Source organism: Zophobas morio, unplaced genomic scaffold, assembly GCF_036711695.1.
Source record: "Zophobas morio isolate AGI-343-1 ecotype UQ-CSIRO unplaced genomic scaffold, CSIRO_AGI_Zmor_V1 ptg000046l, whole genome shotgun sequence".
Classification (NCBI taxonomy): Eukaryota; Metazoa; Arthropoda; class Insecta; order Coleoptera; family Tenebrionidae; genus Zophobas; species Zophobas morio.
In genome coordinates this window covers 7,211,832-7,238,753 of record NW_026972151.1, presented here as the reverse complement: position 1 = coordinate 7,238,753, position 26,922 = coordinate 7,211,832, and the positions used below count along the sequence as shown (strand labels likewise).

Below are 26,922 nucleotides of genomic sequence, written 5' to 3'. Positions count from 1 at the left end.
CAAAATCTCATCAAATCAAAACATCATATTGTTTACACAATAAAACAGGAGAAAATAGTTCTCAGCCATAATGATGATAAGAGAATTGTTACAAGATTTGCAACGGATACGCGACCTTGGGGATATCATATTTCGCCACCAGAAATGTGAAGAGTGGGGAATTATAATATAAAAGCAGTTTAAGTTAGCTGATGATTTATTCGATGTTGGTGATTTCACATTACTACAATGTCTGACTTGAGACAGTTTGTTGATTTGCAAGCATTTTGTGCATCCGAAAATGTGTATAAAATTTATCTTCGCGCCGCTGCGAATGATAGGACAAAATTAAATTTGTTCCTTTACATTATTGAAAAAGCCGAATTTATTGTACCGGATGAAGTATTTAAATGGATTGCTGAAAATGAAGTTGTTTTTTTTACTCTTGACATATGTGTACTCCTACAAAAGAAACAATCTCTTGACAGTTATATTGATGCATTTCTAAATATATGTGAAAGAGACAACATTGAAAATTTAAATTATGCTTCTTTGGAGTTTTTAATGACCACCAACTACCTTGATAATTCACTAGTTTATAAATCTTTTATTTATAAATTATTAAGTGATCATCGCTGGCAGAATCTGGGGGATATCTTCTATCCTGTTGAAAATATCCAGAAAAATTACCGACGGATCGAGCAATGTGTTGACGAATTTATGTGTCGAGCTGCATATTTGGCAAATCACAAAGCACTCACTACATTCTTTGAGGCTCTAACGATAATCAATTACGATTCCTTCACATTTAAACCCTCTGAAAATCAGGAGCACAAAAGAATTTTCACCTGGCTCAAAAAGAACATTGTCAAAGGTGAAGCTAATCCTGAATTACCATTAGGATGGACCGAAGGACCAGATGCAGCAAGATGGCCCTCAATTAAATTAGATGATTATAAGAAAACTTTAGATGTAATTTTTGGTTGTCATAAATAAAATACACAAAAATGGTTGTATATGTAGTTTTATTTACCCCTCAAACATAATACATTAATTTTAAATACAGTAACATTTTAAATTATTCACAACACTCTGACGACATCTTGTGCAGGAATGTATTTTACCATTCGGTCGTGAAGAATAAGACAGTAGGCTGTGGTGTCTGCTGGAATACCTGCGGTCGTTTCAAACCACAACGTAATTGTAACGGGGCCTCTCTTCAAAGCTTCCGTTTGTTTAGAACAGTCGATTACTACTATGGGTGTCTTTTCTTTAAATTCATCCTTATCGAATAATGGCTCGCTAGTTTTGGATAAGAACGATGTCTGGAACTCTTTAAACATATCATAGAGAATTGCATAACGATTATTTGTGAAATCAACATTCAAGTTGTCGTAGGGATACATGGTATCGTTAAGATACAATTTGACATCTCTCAGATTACAATGATCAAATTGACTGTAGTTTTTCTTCAATTGATTTTTTCTTCCCTGTTGCAATGCAAAAAGTATGTACTGAGGTTTTTCTAAGGAAGTTTTAATAGTCCAAGTATTAGTTATCGATTGAACTGGTGGCGCAAATTCATGTAATTCTTTACTTCTAAACATAATATCCAATTCCCTGTTGCTTCTTACAATATCGATCAAGGCGATCCTTTCGGCATCGGACACGGACAAGTGATGCATTTTCCAGCATATTTTACTAAGTTCTACTTTAATTTTGTATTTATCATTTGAAGAAATTAAAGCATTTACATCGGTATTAGAACGAACTAAAACAAGCTCTTGTCTTACATTCAAAATAGCCTTTTTGAAATCTTCGCAAAAGCCAAAAATTATTTTTAATGGAATCGAAACTTCAAAAGTTCCATTTTCTTTAATTATATTCGAATCTTTTTTAGGAAACCATCCAGCATTCTCTAGAGCTACGCTTTCATTACTGTTATACGTTACATATCCTTTCATGGTGGACGCTAACCCTGGGTTTCTAATACTATCCACAACGACTCCAGCAATTTCATATCTTATTTGATTAAACAACAAAAGAACGCCATTATTTACAAATTTGATTTCTGGTTTCTGTACAATTTCATCGATTTCATTTTTCACAATAATCTTACCCTCTATATGCAATGTACTCAAATGAGGAAAAGTGTATAAATCTTGATGTTCAATTGGAATTCTTATTTCATCATCATAGTTATATGAACTGTTAGAATAAGGCAAGTGTGTATGTCTTTCTCCATAATAAATTGAATGATCATATGCAGCTTTTTCGTTTACGTGTAATATTTCAAAATTCATTGCTGTTTTTTATACTGGATAAAAATATTATTTCAAAACCGTTAATCCTAGAGATTCAAGAAATCTACGATTCCCTAATGTTAAACGTTTGATCCTTGTAGAAGGACTGACTGATTTTCTTTTCATCGTTCTATTTATATATACCGAATTTCGGTTTTTTAGATTTTCATTAAAAATAATACCCATCACGTGAGCTTCTTAAGATGCAAACGTACACCCACCTCTTCACCTCTAAAACTAACAATATTTCCTTCTTGATCTGTTATTTTAACGATTATCTCATCTATTTGTTTCGTATTAATTGGTAGATATATAACATTTAATGGTCGCTCCACTATTTTGTAACCGGGAGGTACTGTTGGAAAAAATTGATGTATTACGTGAACGGGATTTCCGTTCTTATATGAACCAGTTACTATATTACAATAAACGCAAAGAGCATTCACTTTTAAAATTTTTGCTGGAAAATCTGATATATGAGTTTTATGCGCTTTCAGAATGTTGTTCTTAAATCCTAATAAACTTCCTAAGGAATCCTTTCTTGAAAAATTTATATCAAGGGTACATTTAAGTTCCGATTTTAATGTATTATTATTTCCTCTGATTATTAAGTTTGGTGTTGACATTTTAAATTTCTTTATTCTATTTCCGTATTCGTCAGTTTGGTATTGAAAATAATGTTCCATATAGTTTTTGATTTCTTTATTTAAATACGACTCAATGTCTTCTATTTCATAAGAACCCTCGGGAATTTCTATATAATGCTCTTTTTTGTCTGGTGTAAAAAAATAAAATTTGTTATTATTGTTATCGATATTTGGAAAAGAATTCCAAGTAACCAAACTTTCTAATCCTAAAGCATAGTTATAATCTTCCAAGATAATTGGTGGATAGTATCTGCTCGAAAGTACAGAACTGTTTCCATCCAATGAAAATACGTTCGACATCGTAGTACTTGCTTCAACGACACTATCAATTGAACTAAAACGCTCCAACTTCGAACAATTTTATTTGTAACAGTTATATAGAAATCGAGACATAAATGTCCACAATTAATAGTTTTAAAAGTCTGTAAAGCTTGATGATTATATACTATATTACAGGAACCGTTGCTCTGTAAATATTTGATCAGTTCAAGAGGTGGCCTCAAATCTCCATAACTATCGAAGTATATAGCTTCATTTCGAGTTTTTTTATAAGCTGTCCAATGTGTTCCAGAACCTTCCTTATTGTCTAGATTTAATATACCACACTCATTAAGGTGCACTTTATTTGGAAGCGAATCTTTCATAAAAACTCCTCTGAAGCGAGGAATTTTCAAACGCTTTACATATTTGCAAATGTCGATGTTGGTGAGAGCATGTTTTGGAAGATTTATCGGGAGTTCTTTTGAAATTTTGATGGGGCTAAAAAAAGACCATATCCTCTTTTATATGGTTTCAAATATAATCCACTCCCTGACTTTCCTACAGCTATCGACTCCATTTTCTGATTGTGTCTTTGGTTTTCTTTCAACTGTTCTTTAGCTGATTTAGCATCGTTAACAGCTTTTGCAACGGCTGCTGCACCACCACCTAAAGATCCCAGAGCGCCTAAAGCGGCAAATATTGGTAGTAGCGGTAAAAATCCACCACTTTTCGGTATGGGTATTATACGTCTGTGACGAAGAGGTCTCACTCTCTTTTTTCCTTTTGATGATTTTACTGCTCTCATGGCCACTTTTACAGCATCCTTCATATTCTTAAATTTCTTATTTTTTAAAGCAAGCCTGGCGGATTTTCTTAAAACGTTAAAATTCAAGGCCTTTCCACGTCTAATAGTTTTTCTTTTGATTCGACAACCCATACCAAGTTTTATTTTAGCTTTCATAGCAGCCGCAACACCTAAGGCAGCAGCTTTTTCCCCGAAAGATGCGTCCGAAGAACGTAGTCTAAGTTTTGCTTTATCTAATAGAACTTTATCGGCTTTATGTCGATTTTCCAAATCTTTATGTTCACTAGTAGTTATATAGTGGGGGTTCTAGACCAGGTCAAATGAGGTCAAACTGGTCCAGCTCCCCCATTACTTTTCATCGAGCGGTCATTGACCTTTCATTTGTTGTCGAGCTTGTCGGTGCACGTGGCTGACCTTGCCAGCTGGTCCAGCTCCCCCATTACTTTTCATCGGGCGATCATTGACCTAGTCGTTGCTCGACCTTGGTCGTTTATTGCCCTCGTTCATCTCGAGATCTATCCCCTCTTTTCGTTTAGGTCGGGGAGGGATCTCGGACGCAATCTCGCATCCCCACTTCCGTTTTATACTTGTATAAAAGTCGATGGATTCGTGTGTAAGAATTAATTAGTTTTTTGAATTCAATTATTTAACACTTAGAAATGTCATCTTTCATTTCTACCTTGAATAAAGAGTCTCACTTGCAAGCTTTTGTGAGTGCGAAAACTTTAGAAGAAAATAAAAAATTTTTAACAAAAAATTTTAGTAAACTGTCTACAAAGTACGGTGACAAGATATTTGTGCAACTTGAAGAGTCTAGAACGATTCTTCCACAGAGATTTACCGAAAAATTCACCGACTCAGTGATCAGCGATCTGAACCAGAAGATCGTGAACGGCTTGAAATTGTACTTGGTAAATAGAGGTCCGATCGGTCGAACCATCAATATCGAATTTATCGAAGAATGAAGAAGGCATTGGTTCATGTGGAAAACAAATCAAGTGCAGTTAGACTGCTTCGTTGTAGATTAGAATTACATTTAAAACGAATTAGTTATTTAAAAGAAGCAATTAAAATGTATGAAATAAGAACTAAATTGAATAATCTTAAGCTGTAATAGAAATTATAATAAATATTATTTAATTCGTTCGGTGTATTATTTTCCCCAGTCTCATGTAAAAAATATTTGATTGCAAACTGTCATGAATAACAGACGTGTTTGTTTCGACAAAGTTCCGGTTATTTTCTTAATAAATGATAAAGAAAGCCGAATTAATACTTGGTTATACGATGTTAAAAGATTTCAAATGAATGTGGAACGTTTCGAATTGCAAATAAAGCCCTTAATCGAAAAAATGATGGAGAAGAAGCGAAAATTTAGAGAAACAATCGAAAAATTGGATTCAGAATTGAAAATTATTCAGCAAAGAAAATCAGTTAAATAACTGTGCACATTGCGGTTAAACCACTGCGTCGTAAATTAGATTTAAATTTAAAACTTATTAGTTTCTTAAAATGTATAAAATACGAACTAGTTTGTATAATCTTAAGCTGTAATTGAAATTATAATAAATATTGTTTATTTCGTTTGGTGTATTATTTTCCCCAGTCTCATCTAAAATTATTTAATTGGGAATAACAGCAACGAATAAAAGCCGTGTTTGCTCCGACAAAACTCCTGTTATTTTCTTAATAAATAAATGTTCATCAGCAACTTTCTGCCGATTTAAGCTTATTTGTCAGTGATTATTAGAATAAAATCTCAAATGTCAGAAGGCGAGTGTGTTGTTAAAAATTAAAAAAATTGTTACTTACGACATTGAAAACAGGCAATAAAATCATCCGTTCTCCCTCGAAAACATTCAAATACACGCACACTTCACAGAAGCCACCATTTAGTTCAACAAAACCACCTTTTTCCCAAATCTTTTCACGGTAAAATTCATAAACCGAAACACGCCGCCCGTCATTATTACAACACAGAATGAAATAACGCGATGCTGTTTCAGCAAATTCTTACGGAACTGGACGCTCTTATCTTCAATAGACAGGGACGTATTCGGAAATATTAAAAAAAAAGAATTATCGCTTGAGGGTGCCAAAGGGCAGAAAGTTTGTTAAAAAAATAAAAATGCATCCCTATAAACTAATGACACATTTGTGTAAAAATAAATGTGGGTTGGAGGTGCAATAATTGTTTAAATATAAAAAAAAAATGTTTTACTCGAAGACGGTAAGAGATACGAGGTTCGTGCAAAGAACAAAAAAGTTCCTAAAATACGAAACACATGCACCTGTGTCGACGGTTTTTAGTTTGAGTTTAGCATTTCGGAGAAAAGGGCAAAAGTTTGTGGTGACCAAACGGAATTAGTTAAAAATTTGTTTTTTGTGTCAAAATATTTTTGGATGAATAATCAATAGGTCCATGTAATTAAATATGTGAAAATTTGAGTTTGGGGCGCAACAATTTTTGTCAAAAAAGGTTGTCAAAATTCGAAAAAAAGTTTTCCTTGAGCAGTAGGAAAGTAAATTAGAAGTTTTGGTGAAAAAAAAAATTTAAAAAATTCAAAGAATCCAAAGAAAAATTAAAACAAAAAAAATCTCAAAAAAAAAATCCAAATTTTGAAAAGTTTGTTTTTCCACAAAATCAAATGCATATTCATGAAGTACTATCTAATCGTGTGTAAAAATGATTATGACTCATAGGTGTATCTACCGTTTAAATAGAAAAAATTTTTGTTACTCGAAAATGGTAAGAGATAGGAGGTTCGTGTATAGAGCAAAAAAGATTGACAAAAACAAATAATATCGACAGCCGTCGACGGTTTTTCGCTAACTTTTGACATGACTGTGAAAAGGGCAAAAGTTTGTGGCGCCCAAACGGTAAAACTTAAAAAATATATTTTTGTACCAAAATATTTCTGAGTGAACAGTCTATAGGTCCACTTAGCAAAATAAATATTTTTTGCTACCGTTTAGTAGTAATAACGAAAAAACGTCATAGTTCGTAAGCGGTAAGAGGTAGCATGTCGGCTCAGGGGAACGGGGAAATGCTAAAAAAATTAAGGCATATGTTGAACAAAAAAAATTTTGAAAAAAGTTGAAAATAAGGGAGAAAAGGGCAAAAGTTTCTAGTGTCCAAATGGTAAGAAATAGAATATCGGTTGCATACAGCAAAACCTTCTTCTGGAACGAACGCATAAGTTTGTTCAAAAAAATCGATTCTGTCCACGTCAACCTTGATACAGGAGCCATTTTTAGTTTTTTCGAGGTCGCTACGTAAAACTTTTTTCAGGTCGAAAAAAAGACCATCGAAAAAGGATTCGAATAAGCCCAACATGCAACACTTAAAAAAAAAAAAAAAAAAAAAAAAAAAGCGAAATAGGTTATTCTTTATATTTATTGTTATATGACTACTACCATCACAACTAAATATACTAAGACAGTAAAAAAAAAAATTCCAGTTAACCGAAAACCGCTTTTTGTTGAATTTTATATGAAAACAACAAAAGATCATTAAAAAAAAAAAAACGAAAACCTATAAACAGCCATCAAAAATCAATAAAAAAAAGAAAAACATCAAAAACAAATAAAAAACCAAAAAACTATCAAAAACCAACAAAAAACCATCAAAAAGCACTATTAAAAAAAAGATATATATATATATATATATTGATACTTCTACTACTTCTAAATTTGTATATGTTAGCCTATGCTGTGGTGGTGGATCATGATGAGTCATATCGTGCTGCTGGACAAATAATTTAAAACGTATTAAATAACTTGTTGTTGTATTAAATCGTAGTTGCTAAATCTTTCTGAATTAGTGAAACTCTTGCATTTTCGATAAGAGAAAAACAACTGAATCGTCAACTTGAAATAAAAATTAGAGAGGGAAAAAGAGTAAAAGAAGGGATTAATTTCGTATATAAATTCAAGACTATATGAAAGATGTGATTATAACTGATTAACTAGTATCAAGAGAATTAACCAATAGATATCTAGGGACATGGGTAAGGTTATATTTTTATTACAGTATGTAAATTTCATATATTTTTTTTTGTTTTGTTTAGAGGATTTTATAGTTTGCCCATACGATAGGAGCCATCGAATGCTAGAGGGGAGACTCCAGAGGCATATATTTAGGTGTCATAGGGAGGCTTGGGAAAGGGAGCGACAGCTCCGCGAAGCTGCACTTCCCAAAGCATCACCACCGATACCATCTCAACCATCAAAATGGTTCAATTCTGAACCCCCAAAAGTAACATCACTCGAAAATTGGGACGACGACGCCAGTGGGACGTACGTTCCATCGTTGAAGGATGACTTGATGCTCGACAAGACATCAATAAATTTTTATAACGCTGTGTTCGGCAAAAATAAACAAAAATAATTTTTTGTTTTTGTCTGTCTCTACTCGTTAATTTGTACCACCCTACCAGAACTTACCATCTCTACAAGCTACCTCTCTAAATACTAACAGCGATACCATTCCCAAGGAGAACATGGACTTTTGTTTAAGAAATGCTCGTGTATGGTTTGTCACAATATTCCTGATATTATCGATACATCGATCCCACTACAGTATAAACAAGAATTTGTCTTAAGAAACAAAAGCCGCTGCAAGTCACCTAATTACACCATTATTGACGATTATAGTGGTTCCAAAAATTTTAGCGAAAATGCTACAGGATATTGTTTGGCAAAACCATTGATTTGGATATATACTGCCCAACATGCAACACTTAAAAAAAAAAAAAAACAAGCGAAATAAAATACTTATATTATTTATTGATATATAAATATTACTATTACAATACAAGCACCACTATCACTACTAATTCTACTACTAAAACATTTCAACACTTTTAACGCTACTAACACTACTACTGACACTATGAGATTATATACATTTTATTTTTACATATAGTTTCTTTAATTTGTCGGATTTTTGAATACTTTTTTTCATTTCGTTTTCTGCACCCCGCAATTCACTTTGTTCTTCCACTAACTGTCTTTGGAGAGTTGCAATTTGATTTGCTAATTTTTTAATGTTTTTTTTGCACTTTTTTTGTTTTTGCACTAGTTCCCTTTGTCGCGTATTATGTCTGTCCTGCGCTGCCCTACACTTCCACTTAAAATTATACAATAATGTAGATGCATTGTCTTCGTCTTCGAATTCATCACCCGAATCATCAGGTGCAGCAGGATGAGGTGTATCAGGGGCAGGTGTTGGTTGAGACGTCGGTGGTGATGGTGATTTGCGGACCGGTTGTTGCTGCTCCTCCTGCTGCTGTTGCTGCTGCTCCTGCTCCTGCTCCTGCTGCTCTTGCTGCTCTCTCTGCCTCTGTTCGTCTTCCTCCGTAACTCCGTAAACATTACGAAGGAAAGACAAGCTTTTTCCGTGCGCCTCTAACCCCTCAAACAGTGAGGGCGTCATAGAGACGCACGGCTCCTCCAGCCCTGATATATCTAGCTGGGAAGGTGTCTGGGAGTCTTCCACAGCGGAAGTGGAGGCGTCCTCACTTTTTGTTTTTAGTTTTTCAATTTCTTCCTCAGGTAGATCTGCAAGTCTACGCAGTTTGGGCAAAGGCGGCTGAAAATAAAATAAATACTTATAAACATTTCTACATTTTATGAATATAAAAACATTTTTTTTTTTAAATTAATCAAAAATAAAAAACCTACCTGTATCACTACATCCTGGAGGATGTTAATTTTTGGTTTCTTGAGACTCAAGGAATACTTCATTTTTTTTTTTTTTTTTCAACAATTAGCACTTAACACTAACAGACACAGAATTAAGACAAACAATTACGAGTTCCTATGCAAAATATATAGGAAAAATAATGCAGAATATGCAGAAAATAAATGGCGAAGAAGGGTGAAATGTCAAATCAGCAGTTTTACATGTCCATATATGGTCATTTAAAGATTGATTGCAATGAAGTAGGAGGGTGAAATGTCAAATCAGCAGTTTTTTCATGTCCATATATGGTCATTTAATAATTTATTGCAATTCAGCAATTCTTCAAACTATTTCCGTGTGAATTGCAATTCAGCAATTTTTTGATATTTGGTATATAAAAGTAACTTTTGTAAGCATGTGAGTACAGTTCACACATCAGATATGTTCTCATTAAAAAACACAAGTTTCATTTCTCGCAATCTTGATATATCTTCACTGAATGAAGAAAAACGTCGTATCATTCAAACAGTTGAAAGTTTGTTACATCAAAAATTTCGGTCGTCCAGAACTTTCATGGCTGGGGGATGTGCAGCGTTTCTCTTAGGTCGGACGTCTTCTTATACAGACATCGATATTTACGTCGAAGCAGATGAAAATACACAAAAATGGGCTAAGGATAACTGCGCAGACAATCACATGTCTAAATATGACTATCTTTATCAGTCCAAGTGGCCCTGCTGCTATTTGAAGTTTGATGGATTTATATTTAATATTATTTTTGTTGAACCTCGTCTTCAATTTTCGTTGGAAGCCAGAATTCTATGTATCCTTAAATCGTTCGACTTAACCGCGTGCAAAGTGGCAATACACTTTTCAAGTGGAATAAATCCTGTTCTTGTAGAATGGAAATTAACTGACCTGAACTTCGATAATGTCAAGAAAAAGGATCGCATCATTAAGTATAAGAAAAGAATTGAGAAAAATGAAAAGGAACAACGATTCGATCCCAACAGTTTGTCTATGTTGGCCTATACCGTCGTGGTAGATCATGATGACTCATATCGTGCTGCTGGACAAATACTTTGAAAGATATTTATATAACTTAATATTGTTATGCTGAATCATTGTAGTGTTGATTCCGTTAGATAAATATGTAAGAGGATATTAAATAAAACTCACAAACGTAACTAATTGTTTTATTGAACCAATATGTTTATACATTTTCAAACATTTATTGAACTATTGCATTTGCTACAGTGAGTGAAACAAATTAGTACTAAATAAAGAAACACACACACGCACAATTATTTTTGTGTGTCTTGACATGTTTCCGTTTGCCGCCTTCGAAACGATGATATATTTTTTTTAATATTTTCTGAATACGTCTCTGGCAGCGTGCGAGATCCAATGCATCGCAAGCTTTTTCGCTCTCCGTCATCTAACACCTTATTGTAATAATTTCGAAGGAATGCGGACATGTTTACGTTATTGTGGATTAATTCTGGGCGTAATTCAACGATTTCGAAACGAAATTGATATATGGCAACGATTTCATTATTTTGTACATTAATTACTGCATGTTTTTTTTTATATATATATATATATAAAATCTGGTGTGGATACAAAAGTTGAATATCCGAATTTAATTGGGTCGTATTTATTTATGTTAATTTTCAATCCCAAAATTTCATACAACGCCCAACCGGAATCCTTTTCTGCAAATTTCTCTAATTTTTTCATGATTTTATCAATGACGTTTTCTTCGTACCATTCTTTTAAATTTGTGTTTTGATCAATGTGTTATTTTTTGTTGAAAATGTTTTAATGTCTGTTTCACTAGAGTGCGGTTGAATAAAATTTGCCGAAAAAATTACATTTACCTTAAGCATTGAGTTTTTCACTTCTTTTTTAATTCTAAACATAAAGCATTTAAAAGATTGTTGAAAAAAAAACTGAAGAGGATCTTTAACATGGTGGTTACTTATAAATCCTGTACGAATTCGTTGTTGAAAGCAGGATTCGACATCTTGCCATGTTACATTAGTCACCGATTTAAATTTGTTGGTTTTAATATAGCCTTCACCAGTTTTTATAGATAATAATTGTTTTTTCTTATTTAAAAGCTTTAGGTGATAAAATTTCAAATACGTCAAGCTTGTTCCTAAGGAATTTGCGTTTTCCAATATATTTTCTCAGGGGATTTTACATTTGAGTGCTTTTCTAATTATTATTATACTGTTATAACTAAAAAAATGTTTAGTTTCTTTGATTGTTTTGATTTTACTTAAGTATTCATGAATTAGCTTAAGAGAGTTTTTACATATAACCCTCACTGATTCTTGTGATTTCATTTTTTGTCGTGAAACTTGCTCACCACAGCAGAAAAAAAAAAAAAAGAACACTACTATGACCCGTGGAGTATATTGTATTGAATTGTAGCGTTGATGCTCTTAGATTAACATGTTGAAGTAAGTATATTAAATAAAACAATCTAGTAGCTAGTTGTTTTATCGAATCATACATTTGTTGTAGATTAACATGGTGAAGGATATTAAATAAAACAATCAAAAGTAGCTAATTGTTTTATTGAATCATACATTTGTTGGAGTATTTTATTTGCTAAAATAACTGAAACAAATTAATCCTAAATAAAGGAACACACAAAATACGATTACAAAAATAATTGCTCCTATCGAAGTAAATATCCATAGGGGAAGTTCAGCCTCCCAGAGTTTTCGCTCCCTCTCCCAGGCATCCCGATGACAGTTGAAAATATGTTTTCTCAACCTCTTCTCTAACAGCCTGTGGCTAGGATCATAAGGACAAATGATAAATTTTTCTACACAGAAAAAAAAAAAGTTTTTAAAACTTTACATACTACAACAAAAATGTATAAGCTTACCCATTTCTGCTGTTAAGTATTAACTTATGTACTTGCAAGAAACTTATTAATTCGTTCTTGTGTGTGTGTGATCTTTAATTTATACACCATATTAATCCCCACCCTTGCTTTTTTCCTTCCATTTTTGTTAAGGCTTTCTTAAAAAAATCACAGTACATAATTTTTGCATTACAACAGGGAAGAAAAAATCAATTGAAGAAAAACTACAGTCAATATGATCATTGTAATCTGAGAGATGTAAAATTGTACCTTAATGATACCATGTATCCCTACAAAAACATGAATGTTGATTTCACAAATAATCGGTATGCAATTGTCTATGATATGTTTAAAGAATTCCAGACATCGTTCTTATCCAAACAAACCAGCGAACTTCGATAAGGATGAAATGAAAAATACATCCCTGCACAAGATGTCGTCAGAGTGATGTAAATAATTTCATCTGTTATTGTATTATGTTTGGGGGTAAATAAAACTACATATAACCCATTTTTGTGTATTTTATTCATGGTTACCAGAAATTACATGTAAAGTTTTCTTATAATCATCTAACTTAATCGAGGGCCATTTTGTTGAATCCGGTCCCTCTGTCCATCCTAATGGTATTTCAGGATTGGCTTCTCCTTTGACAATGTTCTTTTTGATCCAGTTGAAAATTCTTCGGTGCTCCTGATTTTGAGAAGGTTGAAATGCGAAAGAATCGTAATTTATTATTTCTAAAGACTCATAGAAAGTACTGAGCGCTTTATGGTTTGCCAAATACGCAGCCCGACACATAAATTCATCCACGCACTGGTCGATCCTTCGATAATTTTTCCGGATATTCTCAACAGGATAGAATATATCTCCAAGATTCTGCCAGCGATTATCACTCAATAATTTATAAATAAAACATTTATACGTTAGAGTATTGTCCAAATAGTTGGTGGTCATCAAAAACTCCAAAGCAGCATAATTTAAATTTTCAATTTGGTCTCTTTCGCATACACGTAGAAATGCATCAATGTAACCATCGACACATTGCTTTCTTTGTAGCAGAATACAAATGTCAAGTGTATAAAAGTCACTTTCACTTTCGGCAATCCATTTAAACACTTCGTCCGGTACAATAAAATCTTTTTTATCGATGAGATGAAGGAATAAATTTAATTTCGTTCGATCACTCGCAGCGGCTTTAAGATATGTTTTGTACACGCTTTCGGATGCACAAAATGCTTGTAAATCAACAAATTGTCTCAAGTCAGACATTGTTGTAATCATAAAATAACCAACATCAGTGAAATTTAATTGCTTATATATGACAATTCCCACTTTTTTTAAATTACGTGCGAAATATGATATCCCCAAGGTTTCGTATCCGTTGCGAATCTTATGACAATTCTTTTGTCATCATTGGGGCTGAGAACTACTTTTTCTTGTTTTACTGTGTAAACAGTATGATGTTTGGACTTGATGAGTCTTTGGGATTTTTCGTAACTTCGATTATTAAATAAACAATCTTTGTAATTTTCAAACGTTATTGTTTTAAGTGATGCTTTTGTACTACCTTTGGATTTCTTAACTAATTTTTTATTGAAATCATAACTTGCAGTTCTAGATGCGTACATTTTAGATCTGAGACCCACAAATTCTAGCATAATCTTACCGTTATTTTCATCTTTCTTATTTTTAAGTTCTATATCATAAATATTATATAAATCATAGTCAGAAGTATCAAATCTATGTGAATCATTCATTAATTCACATATAAACAAAAAACTAGTCAACGGGTCATAGTAGTGTTCTTTTTTTTTTTTTCTGCTGTGGTGAGCAAGTTTCACGACAAAAAATGAAATCACAAGAATCAGTGAGGGTTATATGTAAAAACTCTCTTAAGCTAATTCATGAATACTTAAGTAAAATCAAAACAATCAAAGAAACTAAACATTTTTTTAGTTATAACAGTATAATAATAATTAGAAAAGCACTCAAATGTAAAATCCCCTGAGAAAATATATTGGAAAACGCAAATTCCTTAGGAACAAGCTTGACGTATTTGAAATTTTATCACCTAAAGCTTTTAAATAAGAAAAAACAATTATTATCTATAAAAACTGGTGAAGGCTATATTAAAACCAACAAATTTAAATCGGTGACTAATGTAACATGGCAAGATGTCGAATCCTGCTTTCAACAACGAATTCGTACAGGATTTATAAGTAACCACCATGTTAAAGATCCTCTTCAGTTTTTTTTTCAACAATCTTTTAAATGCTTTATGTTTAGAATTAAAAAAGAAGTGAAAAACTCAATGCTTAAGGTAAATGTAATTTTTTCGGCAAATTTTATTCAACCGCACTCTAGTGAAACAGACATTAAAACATTTTCAACAAAAAATAACACATTGATCAAAACACAAATTTAAAAGAATGGTACGAAGAAAACGTCATTGATAAAATCATGAAAAAATTAGAGAAATTTGCAGAAAAGGATTCCGGTTGGGCGTTGTATGAAATTTTGGGATTGAAAATTAACATAAATAAATACGACCCAATTAAATTCGGATATTCAACTTTTGTATCCACACCAGATTTTATATATATATATATAAAAAAAAAACATGCAGTAATTAATGTACAAAATAATGAAATCGTTGCCATATATCAATTTCGTTTCGAAATCGTTGAATTACGCCCAGAATTAATCCACAATAACGTAAACATGTCCGCATTCCTTCGAAATTATTACAATAAGGTGTTAGATGACGGAGAGCGAAAAAGCTTGCGATGCATTGGATCTCGCACGCTGCCAGAGACGTATTCAGAAAATATTAAAAAAAATATATCATCGTTTCGAAGGCGGCAAACGGAAACATGTCAAGACACACAAAAATAATTGTGCGTGTGTGTGTTTCTTTATTTAGTACTAATTTGTTTCACTCACTGTAGCAAATGCAATAGTTCAATAAATGTTTGAAAATGTATAAACATATTGGTTCAATAAAACAATTAGTTACGTTTGTGAGTTTTATTTAATATCCTCTTACATATTTATCTAACGGAATCAACACTACAATGATTCAGCATAACAATATTAAGTTATATAAATATCTTTCAAAGTATTTGTCCAGCAGCACGATATGAGTCATCATGATCTACCACGACGGTATAGGCCAACATAGACAAACTGTTGGGATCGAATCGTTGTTCCTTTTCATTTTTCTCAATTCTTTTCTTATACTTAATGATGCGATCCTTTTTCTTGACATTATCGAAGTTCAGGTCAGTTAATTTCCATTCTACAAGAACAGGATTTATTCCACTTGAAAAGTGTATTGCCACTTTGCACGCGGTTAAGTCGAACGATTTAAGGATACATAGAATTCTGGCTTCCAACGAAAATTGAAGACGAGGTTCAACAAAAATAATATTAAATATAAATCCATCAAACTTCAAATAGCAGCAGGGCCACTTGGACTGATAAAGATAGTCATATTTAGACATGTGATTGTCTGCGCAGTTATCCTTAGCCCATTTTTGTGTATTTTCATCTGCTTCGACGTAAATATCGATGTCTGTATAAGAAGACGTCCGACCTAAGAGAAACGCTGCACATCCCCCAGCCATGAAAGTTCTGGACGACCGAAATTTTTGATGTAACAAACTTTCAACTGTTTGAATGATACGACGTTTTTCTTCATTCAGTGAAGATATATCAAGATTGCGAGAAATGAAACTTGTGTTTTTTAATGAGAACATATCTGATGTGTGAACTGTACTCACATGCTTACAAAAGTTACTTTTATATACCAAATATCAAAAAATTGCTGAATTGCAATTCACACGGAAATAGTTTGAAGAATTGCTGAATTGCAATAAATTATTAAATGACCATATATGGACATGAAAAAACTGCTGATTTGACATTTCACCCTCCTACTTCATTGCAATCAATCTTTAAATGACCATATATGGACATGTAAAACTGCTGATTTGACATTTCACCCTTCTTCGCCATTTATTTTCTGCATATTCTGCATTATTTTTCCTATATATTTTGCATAGGAACTCGTAATTGTTTGTCTTAATTCTGTGTCTGTTAGTGTTAAGTGCTAATTGTTGAAAAAAAAAAAAAAAAATGAAGTATTCCTTGAGTCTCAAGAAACCAAAAATTAACATCCTCCAGGATGTAGTGATACAGGTAGGTTTTTTATTTTTGATTAATTTAAAAAAAAAAATGTTTTTATATTCATAAAATGTAGAAATGTTTATAAGTATTTATTTTATTTTCAGCCGCCTTTGCCCAAACTGCGTAGACTTGCAGATCTACCTGAGGAAGAAATTGAAAAACTAAAAACAAAAAGTGAGGACGCCTCCACTTCCGCTGTGGAAGACTCCCAGACACCTTCCCAGCTAGATATATCAGGGCTGGAGGAGCCGTGCGTCTCTATGACGCCCTCACTGTTTGAGGGGTTAGAGGCGCACGGAAAAAGCTTGTCTTTCCTTCGTAATGTTTACGGAGTTACGGAGGAAGACGAACAGAGGCAGAGAGAGCAGCAAGAGCAGCAGGAGCAGGAGCAGGAGCAGCAGCAACAGCAGCAGGAGGAGCAGCAACAACCGGTCCGCAAATCACCATCACCACCGACGTCTCAACCAACACCTGCCCCTGATACACCTCATCCTGCTGCACCTGATGATTCGGGTGATGAATTCGAAGACGAAGACAATGCATCTACATTATTGTATAATTTTAAGTGGAAGTGTAGGGCAGCGCAGGACAGACATAATACGCGACAAAGGGAACTAGTGCAAAAACAAAAAAAGTGCAAAAAAAACATTAAAAAATTAGCAAATCAAATTGCAACTCTCCAAAGACAGTTAGTGGAAGAACAAAGTGAATTGCGGGGTGCAGAAAACGAAATGAAAAAAAGTATTCAAAAATCCGACAAATTAAAGAAACTATATGTAAAAATAAAATGTATATAATCTCATAGTGTCAGTAGTAGTGTTAGTAGCGTTAAAAGTGTTGAAATGTTTTAGTAGTAGAATTAGTAGTGATAGTGGTGCTTGTATTGTAATAGTAATATTTATATATCAATAAATAATATAAGTATTTTATTTCGCTTGTTTTTTTTTTTTTTTAAGTGTTGCATGTTGGGCAGTATATATCCAAATCAATGGTTTTGCCAAACAATATCCTGTAGCATTTTCGCTAAAATTTTTGGAACCACTATAATCGTCAATAATGGTGTAATTAGGTGACTTGCAGCGGCTTTTGTTTCTTAAGACAAATTCTTGTTTATACTGTAGTGGGATCGATGTATCGATAATATCAGGAATATTGTGACAAACCATACACGAGCATTTCTTAAACAAAAGTCCATGTTCTCCTTGGGAATGGTATCGCTGTTAGTATTTAGAGAGGTAGCTTGTAGAGATGGTAAGTTCTGGTAGGGTGGTACAAATTAACGAGTAGAGACAGACAAAAACAAAAAATTATTTTTGTTTATTTTTGCCGAACACAGCGTTATAAAAATTTATTGATGTCTTGTCGAGCATCAAGTCATCCTTCAACGATGGAACGTACGTCCCACTGGCGTCGTCGTCCCAATTTTCGAGTGATGTTACTTTTGGGGGTTCAGAATTGAACCATTTTGATGGTTGAGATGGTATCGGTGGTGATGCTTTGGGAAGTGCAGCTTCGCGGAGCTGTCGCTCCCTTTCCCAAGCCTCCCTATGACACCTAAATATATGCCTCTGGAGTCTCCCCTCTAGCATTCGATGGCTCCTATCGTATGGGCAAACTATAAAATCCTCTAAACAAAACAAAAAAAAATATATGAAATTTACATACTGTAATAAAAATATAACCTTACCCATGTCCCTAGATATCTATTGGTTAATTCTCTTGATACTAGTTAATCAGTTATAATCACATCTTTCATATAGTCTTGAATTTATATACGAAATTAATCCCTTCTTTTACTCTTTTTCCCTCTCTAATTTTTATTTCAAGTTGACGATTCAGTTGTTTTTCTCTTATCGAAAATGCAAGAGTTTCACTAATTCAGAAAGATTTAGCAACTACGATTTAATACAACAACAAGTTATTTAATACGTTTTAAATTATTTGTCCAGCAGCACGATATGACTCATCATGATCCACCACCACAGCATAGGCTAACATATACAAATTTAGAAGTAGTAGAAGTATCAATATATATATATATATATATCTTTTTTTTAATAGTGCTTTTTGATGGTTTTTTGTTGGTTTTTGATAGTTTTTTGGTTTTTTATTTGTTTTTGATGTTTTTCTTTTTTTTATTGATTTTTGATGGCTGTTTATAGGTTTTCGTTTTTTTTTTTTTAATGATCTTTTGTTGTTTTCATATAAAATTCAACAAAAAGCGGTTTTCGGTTAACTGGAATTTTTTTTTTTACTGTCTTAGTATATTTAGTTGTGATGGTAGTAGTCATATAACAATAAATATAAAGAATAACCTATTTCGCTTTTTTTTTTTTTTTTTTTTTTTTTTTAAGTGTTGCATGTTGGGCTTATTCGAATCCTTTTTCGATGGTCTTTTTTTCGACCTGAAAAAAGTTTTACGTAGCGACCTCGAAAAAACTAAAAATGGCTCCTGTATCAAGGTTGACGTGGACAGAATCGATTTTTTTGAACAAACTTATGCGTTCGTTCCAGAAGAAGGTTTTGCTGTATGCAACCGATATTCTATTTCTTACCATTTGGACACTAGAAACTTTTGCCCTTTTCTCCCTTATTTTCAACTTTTTTCAAAATTTTTTTTGTTCAACATATGCCTTAATTTTTTTAGCATTTCCCCGTTCCCCTGAGCCGACATGCTACCTCTTACCGCTTACGAACTATGACGTTTTTTCGTTATTACTACTAAACGGTAGCAAAAAATATTTATTTTGCTAAGTGGACCTATAGACTGTTCACTCAGAAATATTTTGGTACAAAAATATATTTTTTAAGTTTTACCGTTTGGGCGCCACAAACTTTTGCCCTTTTCACAGTCATGTCAAAAGTTAGCGAAAAACCGTCGACGGCTGTCGATATTATTTGTTTTTGTCAATCTTTTTTGCTCTATACACGAACCTCCTATCTCTTACCATTTTCGAGTAACAAAAATTTTTTCTATTTAAACGGTAGATACACCTATGAGTCATAATCATTTTTACACACGATTAGATAGTACTTCATGAATATGCATTTGATTTTGTGGAAAAACAAACTTTTCAAAATTTGGATTTTTTTTTTGAGATTTTTTTTGTTTTAATTTTTCTTTGGATTCTTTGAATTTTTTAAATTTTTTTTTTCACCAAAACTTCTAATTTACTTTCCTACTGCTCAAGGAAAACTTTTTTTCGAATTTTGACAACCTTTTTTGACAAAAATTGTTGCGCCCCAAACTCAAATTTTCACATATTTAATTACATGGACCTATTGATTATTCATCCAAAAATATTTTGACACAAAAAACAAATTTTTAACTAATTCCGTTTGGTCACCACAAACTTTTGCCCTTTTCTCCGAAATGCTAAACTCAAACTAAAAACCGTCGACACAGGTGCATGTGTTTCGTATTTTAGGAACTTTTTTGTTCTTTGCACGAACCTCGTATCTCTTACCGTCTTCGAGTAAAACATTTTTTTTTTATATTTAAACAATTATTGCACCTCCAACCCACATTTATTTTTACACAAATGTGTCATTAGTTTATAGGGATGCATTTTTATTTTTTTAACAAACTTTCTGCCCTTTGGCACCCTCAAGCGATAATTCTTTTTTTTTAATATTTCCGAATACGTCCCTGTCTATTGAAGATAAGAGCGTCCAGTTCCGTAAGAATTTGCTGAAACAGCATCGCGTTATTTCATTCTGTGTTGTAATAATGACGGGCGGCGTGTTTCGGTTTATGAATTTTACCGTGAAAAGATTTGGGAAAAAGGTGGTTTTGTTGAACTAAATGGTGGCTTCTGTGAAGTGTGCGTGTATTTGAATGTTTTCGAGGGAGAACGGATGATTTTATTGCCTGTTTTCAATGTCGTAAGTAACAATTTTTTTAATTTTTAACAACACACTCGCCTTCTGACATTTGAGATTTTATTCTAATAATCACTGACAAATAAGCTTAAATCGGCAGAAAGTTGCTGATGAACATTTATTTATTAAGAAAATAACAGGAGTTTTGTCGGAGCAAACACGGCTTTTATTCGTTGCTGTTATTCCCAATTAAATAATTTTAGATGAGACTGGGGAAAATAATACACCAAACGAAATAAACAATATTTATTATAATTTCAATTACAGCTTAAGATTATACAAACTAGTTCGTATTTTATACATTTTAAGAAACTAATAAGTTTTAAATTTAAATCTAATTTACGACGCAGTGGTTTAACCGCAATGTGCACAGTTATTTAACTGATTTTCTTTGCTGAATAATTTTCAATTCTGAATCCAATTTTTCGATTGTTTCTCTAAATTTTCGCTTCTTCTCCATCATTTTTTCGATTAAGGGCTTTATTTGCAATTCGAAACGTTCCACATTCATTTGAAATCTTTTAACATCGTATAACCAAGTATTAATTCGGCTTTCTTTATCATTTATTAAGAAAATAACCGGAACTTTGTCGAAACAAACACGTCTGTTATTCATGACAGTTTGCAATCAAATATTTTTTACATGAGACTGGGGAAAATAATACACCGAACGAATTAAATAATATTTATTATAATTTCTATTACAGCTTAAGATTATTCAATTTAGTTCTTATTTCATACATTTTAATTGCTTCTTTTAAATAACTAATTCGTTTTAAATGTAATTCTAATCTACGACGAAGCAGTCTAACTGCACTTGATTTGTTTTCCACATGAACCAATGCCTTCTTCATTCTTCGATAAATTCGATATTGATGGTTCGACCGATCGGACCTCTATTTACCAAGTACAATTTCAAGCCGTTCACGATCTTCTGGTTCAGATCGCTGATCACTGAGTCGGTGAATTTTTCGGTAAATCTCTGTGGAAGTATCGTTCTAGACTCTTCAAGTTGCACAAATATCTTGTCACCGTACTTTGTAGACAGTTTACTAAAATTTTTTGTTAAAAATTTTTTATTTTCTTCTAAAGTTTTCGCACTCACAAAAGCTTGCAAGTGAGACTCTTTATTCAAGGTAGAAATGAAAGATGACATTTCTAAGTGTTAAATAATTGAATTCAAAAAACTAATTAATTCTTACACACGAATCCATCGACTTTTATACAAGTATAAAACGGAAGTGGGGATGCGAGATTGCGTCCGAGATCCCTCCCCGACCTAAACGAAAAGAGGGGATAGATCTCGAGATGAACGAGGGCAATAAACGACCAAGGTCGAGCAACGACTAGGTCAATGATCGCCCGATGAAAAGTAATGGGGGAGCTGGACCAGCTGGCAAGGTCAGTCACGTGCACCGACAAGCTCGACAACAAATGAAAGGTCAATGACCGCTCGATGAAAAGTAATGGGGGAGCTGGACCAGTTTGACCTCATTTGACCTGGTCTAGAACCCCCACTATATAACTACTGAAATATGACGGCCCATCCTGAACGAAATAATCGACTTCGAATCGAGCCAAAAATTGATAAGTTTGAACGATCACCAAAAACATTGCACTTAGTTTGGACAAAAATAGTACAAACTGCAAACATTTTAAATGGTACACATCGATCACTAAAAACCGGCAAATCTTCATGTAATCTTCATCTACAAACACTCGGTTATTTAAATGTGCATTTTAATTACGGAAATCTTACAATTCATCTTGTATCACAACAGCGACTGCTTTTACTGTCAGAAAAAAATCCACACTGAACAGAAATACGTGAAAGTTAAACCGTAACTAAGATCATATGGGTTATTTCAATTCAAAAACTTTTTCCATCTAATATTAAGCAGTGTAATGGGGGTTAAAGCGTAGCGATAGTTTTTTAACAAACTAAACAATAAAACGTACAAGACTAACAAAAAACGATTTCTCATTAGGCGTAAAACATCACATATAAATCTGCATGGCAATTATTTTACTATTTGAAAGTTGAAGGGAACTTACAAGAAAGGAGAGAATCTAACCACAAGGAAAACTGCAGATTAATAATTTTAGACAGAAAAGAACGTAGCGTCGAACTTTTATTTTGTATATTTATTCTGTCAATGTTTTCTTTTTCGATTTTCCCATTGCATTTTTAATTTGTTGGATTGAATTTTGTAGCAAATCTTTTGCGAATTTTGTGTGATATTAACTTCTAGGTGGTTCTCTATACATACTCGTATGTCTATAAATCTATGCGACAAATCTTCATGTAATCTTCGTCTACAAACACTGGGTTATTCAAATTTGTCCTTTAATTACGGAAATCTTTCAATGCATCTTGTATCACAACAGCCACTCGATGGTAGAAGAAAATCCATACTGAACAGAAATACGTGGATGATAATTCTTAGAACAATATCGGGTCTTCCATCTATTATTAACCAGTGTAATGGCGGTCAAAGTGGAATCGATAGTTTTCTATATGTCTAAGCAATAAAACAAATACAATTAACAGAAAATGGCTTCTCATTACCCGTAAAACATCAAATATAAATCTGCATACGAATTTTTTACTAATTGAAAGTTGAACGAAGCTTACAAGAAAGTGCAGAATCTAACCACGAGGAAAACTGCAGAATAATAGTTTTAGTCGGAAGATTTTTTTTATTCTCTCTATTATTTATTTGTCGATTTTTTTATTGAATTTTATTGATGCTGCTTCCATATAGTTATAGCTTTTGACTGGTTCGATTTTTCGTCCATTCCGTTCCATTTTGTGGCCTTGTTCTTTCGCCGCATTATCATCGTTTTTATTTGTCTATAGGTACTTACATCTACATCTTCTCTAGTTCGTTTTGATATTCGATTTGAGTTTGTTACAAATCTTGTGTGAATTTTGTGTGTGCTCTAAACTACTTATTAGGTGGTTCTCTACACACAGATCTTTCTTCGTTTTCGTTTTCTGTCTGTTCCCCGTATTTCCACTCAGCTCAACAAAGTGTAGACAGTTTTTCTGACTATTTTTCTAACAACTTTGTAGATCACGTAGAACGTAATTGCAGTAGGCATATAACAGTGAAACATAATATTGATATACCGTCCTAAACGATGGAATATTTTCAGCAATTAAAAAATTAATTAATTAATTGCTAAACCTTTATTATACATCTTTAATTTATTACTTAATAATATTACAGATCAATTAACAAGTATCGTCAAATAACCATTGTCTCCAATTTTTCTAAGAATTTTGAGATTCTTCTTTTTAATCACATACAGTCCTGTATAAAACCTTAAATATATCTCAATTCCAACATGGCTTTGTTGGTCTAAGGTCAGTTTTTTCACATTTGTTACAGTTTACAAAATATGTTGTGGAAAAACTTAATAAAAGGGGTCAAGTAGCTGTGATCTATTCAGATCTTTGGAAAGCATTTGACCGGGTTTGCCCTAAACATTAATTGAAAACTTGGCGAAAGTTGTTTCGACAGGACTTCCCTTGCTCCCGCAGTGCAAATTTAAAAAATTGATTTAACGAATTTGTATTTAGTAAAATAATTATAAGAGCTATTTTATAAAATTTAGGATTATAAATGTTTTTGAGATGTCATGACATTGAAACGGCGATTGCGCAAATTTTACCTTTATATATTAACTTTTTTCACAGGCGCCCAGAACAATAAAATTAATTCATATTGTGCAAGTTTTACTTCATACGTATTTTGCATTGAACATGTATTAATAATAATAAAAATGTCACATAAATATAATTATTTGACGTTTGGAAATAAACCTCTTTATTTATATAATATGTATCAACATTAAATATACTGTCATCATTAAACTCACATTTTAATAAAAAGAACATACTTATATACAGAAAAAAAACCTATTTCTGTCAGGTCAGTAGACTACAATCTTGTAACATTTAGATGAAGATTACCTTTGTTCATTATAAAGGGTATACCATTATCTAATTCAAGGGGTACTTTTGTGGTCTCTGATACATCGAAAGCAAAATCCTTCAAGCAGTAAACCAAAGCTAGTTTGCTTACCAAAAGTGCGAACCTTTGTCCTATAACCACAAATATTGTGTACAAACTCATTTCCTCTATTTCTACTACATACCAATGCAACTTCTTGGACCATCCCCAAAAGGTAAATATGTATAAGGTAATATATTATTCTTATTTTCCGGACTGAATCTCTCAGGATCAAATTTTTCCGGATCAGGATAATATTCCGGGTCGTAATGTAATCCAACAACCGGAATTAATACAGAAACATTCTTGTCAATAGTTAACCCGGTGTCTTCAAAATTGTAAGTTCCTTCACATCCTCTGTCCAAGAAAATAGTAAGGGGATATTTTCTCAAAGCCTCTAAAAGCACAAGGTGTAGACATTGATTAAAGTTACTTAAAAAATAATAAACCATTTAAAACCATATCGAGGTACGTCATTTCTTGAATCGCTTCGTACGTGAAGCTACCATGTTTGTCAAAAGTTTCTCTAACTTCTTGGCGCAGTCGGTCTTGAACATCTTTGTTTAGTGATAATTCATACAAAGCGAAAGCTAACGTCAAAGAGGTCGTTTCATTTCCAGCGGTGAAGAATTGGATAGCTTGTGCAGCCATCTTTAGGTCATCTATAAAGTAAACCTCGATAAAATGATAACCCGACTATTTACGTCACACGACATACCAAATTTATAATTTTCATTAAAACTCTCGTTCTGCTTCAAATTGTTGAGCAAATCAATCAAATCATTCCGCAAAATCCCTCTCTTCTTACGCTCTTTCAGAGTGTTGTTAAATACATCAATCAAATAGCTGGAGGCCCCTTTGTCAAGCAGGCTCAACCGAAAAATGTCGACCAATTTAGGCGCGAAAAAATAACTAAACACTACGAAATTTCGAATCAGCGACTTAAAATCTCCCAGTTTTGTGGCAACCTCCAATATCTCCGACTTCTCGTTCTTAAGACAGTACGCATTGATGCCGAAAGCACACGACGAAATAATATCCACAGCATATTTTTTCATTACGTCTCTAATTTCGATTTTATCGCCGCTGTGTTTCTCCACACAAGCGGCCAAATCAGAAGCACATTCTTGAATTAGCGGCAGCATCAGCTTCATTTTTCCTGAAGTGAAAACCGGGGAAAGTTTGGTGCGCAGGTTTTTCCATTCCTGGTCGCGTGAAGCGAAAAGGCCGTGGTACGTCAGAGCGTCTGCTTTTTCGTTGGAGGCGATTTGGTGGTTTACGAACTTGTCGAAATCTTTTACTAACACTTTTTTGATCAGTTGTGGGTCTCTGACGACGAGGTGTGGGCGGTTAAAGATGTAGATTCCGCAGTACGGGGTTTTGAAGTTGTCGTATATTTCACGAATTCGGTAGAAAAGGTGTTGTTGTTTTGTCACTATCTTGTAGAAACTTCCAAAAATGAAAACTGGTTTTTCGAAGGGGACGTTTTTGGATTTCCAGTAGCCATAGTTTTTTGTTAAGAGGTAGTAGAACAAGAGTAAAAAGCACGCTAAGTAAATGAAAATCATATGTAACAAATACAACTTAGACGATAATGTTTAGGGTTTTCGTGTTATACCCACAGTGGATCACTTATCAGTCGTTATTATAAACTGAACTTGAAAATTAAATTTTTGTATTTATATGTAGCTCATTATCATAAGATACGTAATTTGTTTTGTAAACACTTCATTTGGGTTTACGCTGTGTGGAATGATAGATAATATTAAATTTACTAGTCATTATATGTGACTTTCTCTTTTTAGAAAAAAACTGCACACCTTGTGATACCCAGTAAACACAGTTGTGACATTAACGTGACAGCTATATACTCACAAGAGAACAATGAGTACATCGCGTGATTATGTCTTAACGATATACCTGGAACGTAAGCTATGTAACATCACAGTGGAATACTCATGCTATGTAACCAACACGTAATGTTGACTACATTTATTACATATCTCATTATTATGTCGGAGCAACATAGCTTACATATAAGCGTTTAAACATCACACTGTGGTACTCCTGTTATATAACTAACACTTAATGTTAACTGCATTTACTAGATATCTCATTATTGTGTCGCAGCGATATAGTTGGCAGGTAAGCCTTGTAACATCACAATGGTGTAATACGGTTATGTAACCAACATGTAATGTTAACTGTAGACTAGATATCTGATTAATATATATACATGCTTCGGAATGTTATTTTTATTCGTTAATTATG

At 33.1% G+C, this 26,922-nt stretch overlaps 3 protein-coding genes across 3 annotated transcripts; 1 reads left to right on the top strand and 2 right to left on the bottom strand.

The window, feature by feature from the left end:
• Positions 1-8,551: 8,551 nt before the first annotated feature.
• Positions 8,552-9,743, bottom strand: LOC135142194 (ras guanine nucleotide exchange factor P-like). The gene is made up of 3 exons (XM_064073866.1): positions 9,681-9,743; positions 9,140-9,588; positions 8,552-8,612 (listed from the first exon to the last, which is right to left on the bottom strand). Exons 1-3 carry the CDS (start codon positions 9,741-9,743, stop codon positions 8,552-8,554), a joined length of 573 nt encoding a protein of 190 aa, XP_063929936.1.
• A 6,956-nt stretch (positions 9,744-16,699) lies between these two features.
• Positions 16,700-17,891, top strand: LOC135142193 (ras guanine nucleotide exchange factor P-like). Its single transcript, XM_064073865.1, has 3 exons — positions 16,700-16,762; positions 16,855-17,303; positions 17,831-17,891. Exons 1-3 carry the CDS (start codon positions 16,700-16,702, stop codon positions 17,889-17,891), a joined length of 573 nt encoding a protein of 190 aa, XP_063929935.1.
• A 5,996-nt stretch (positions 17,892-23,887) lies between these two features.
• Positions 23,888-26,308, bottom strand: LOC135141996 (cytochrome P450 6j1-like). Its single transcript, XM_064073628.1, has 4 exons — positions 25,370-26,308; positions 25,101-25,313; positions 24,797-25,048; positions 23,888-24,743 (listed from the first exon to the last, which is right to left on the bottom strand). The coding sequence occupies exons 1-4, from the start codon at positions 26,217-26,219 to the stop codon at positions 24,580-24,582; spliced, it is 1,479 nt and encodes a 492-aa protein (XP_063929698.1). The 5' UTR covers positions 26,220-26,308; the 3' UTR covers positions 23,888-24,579.
• Positions 26,309-26,922: the final 614 nt, after the last annotated feature.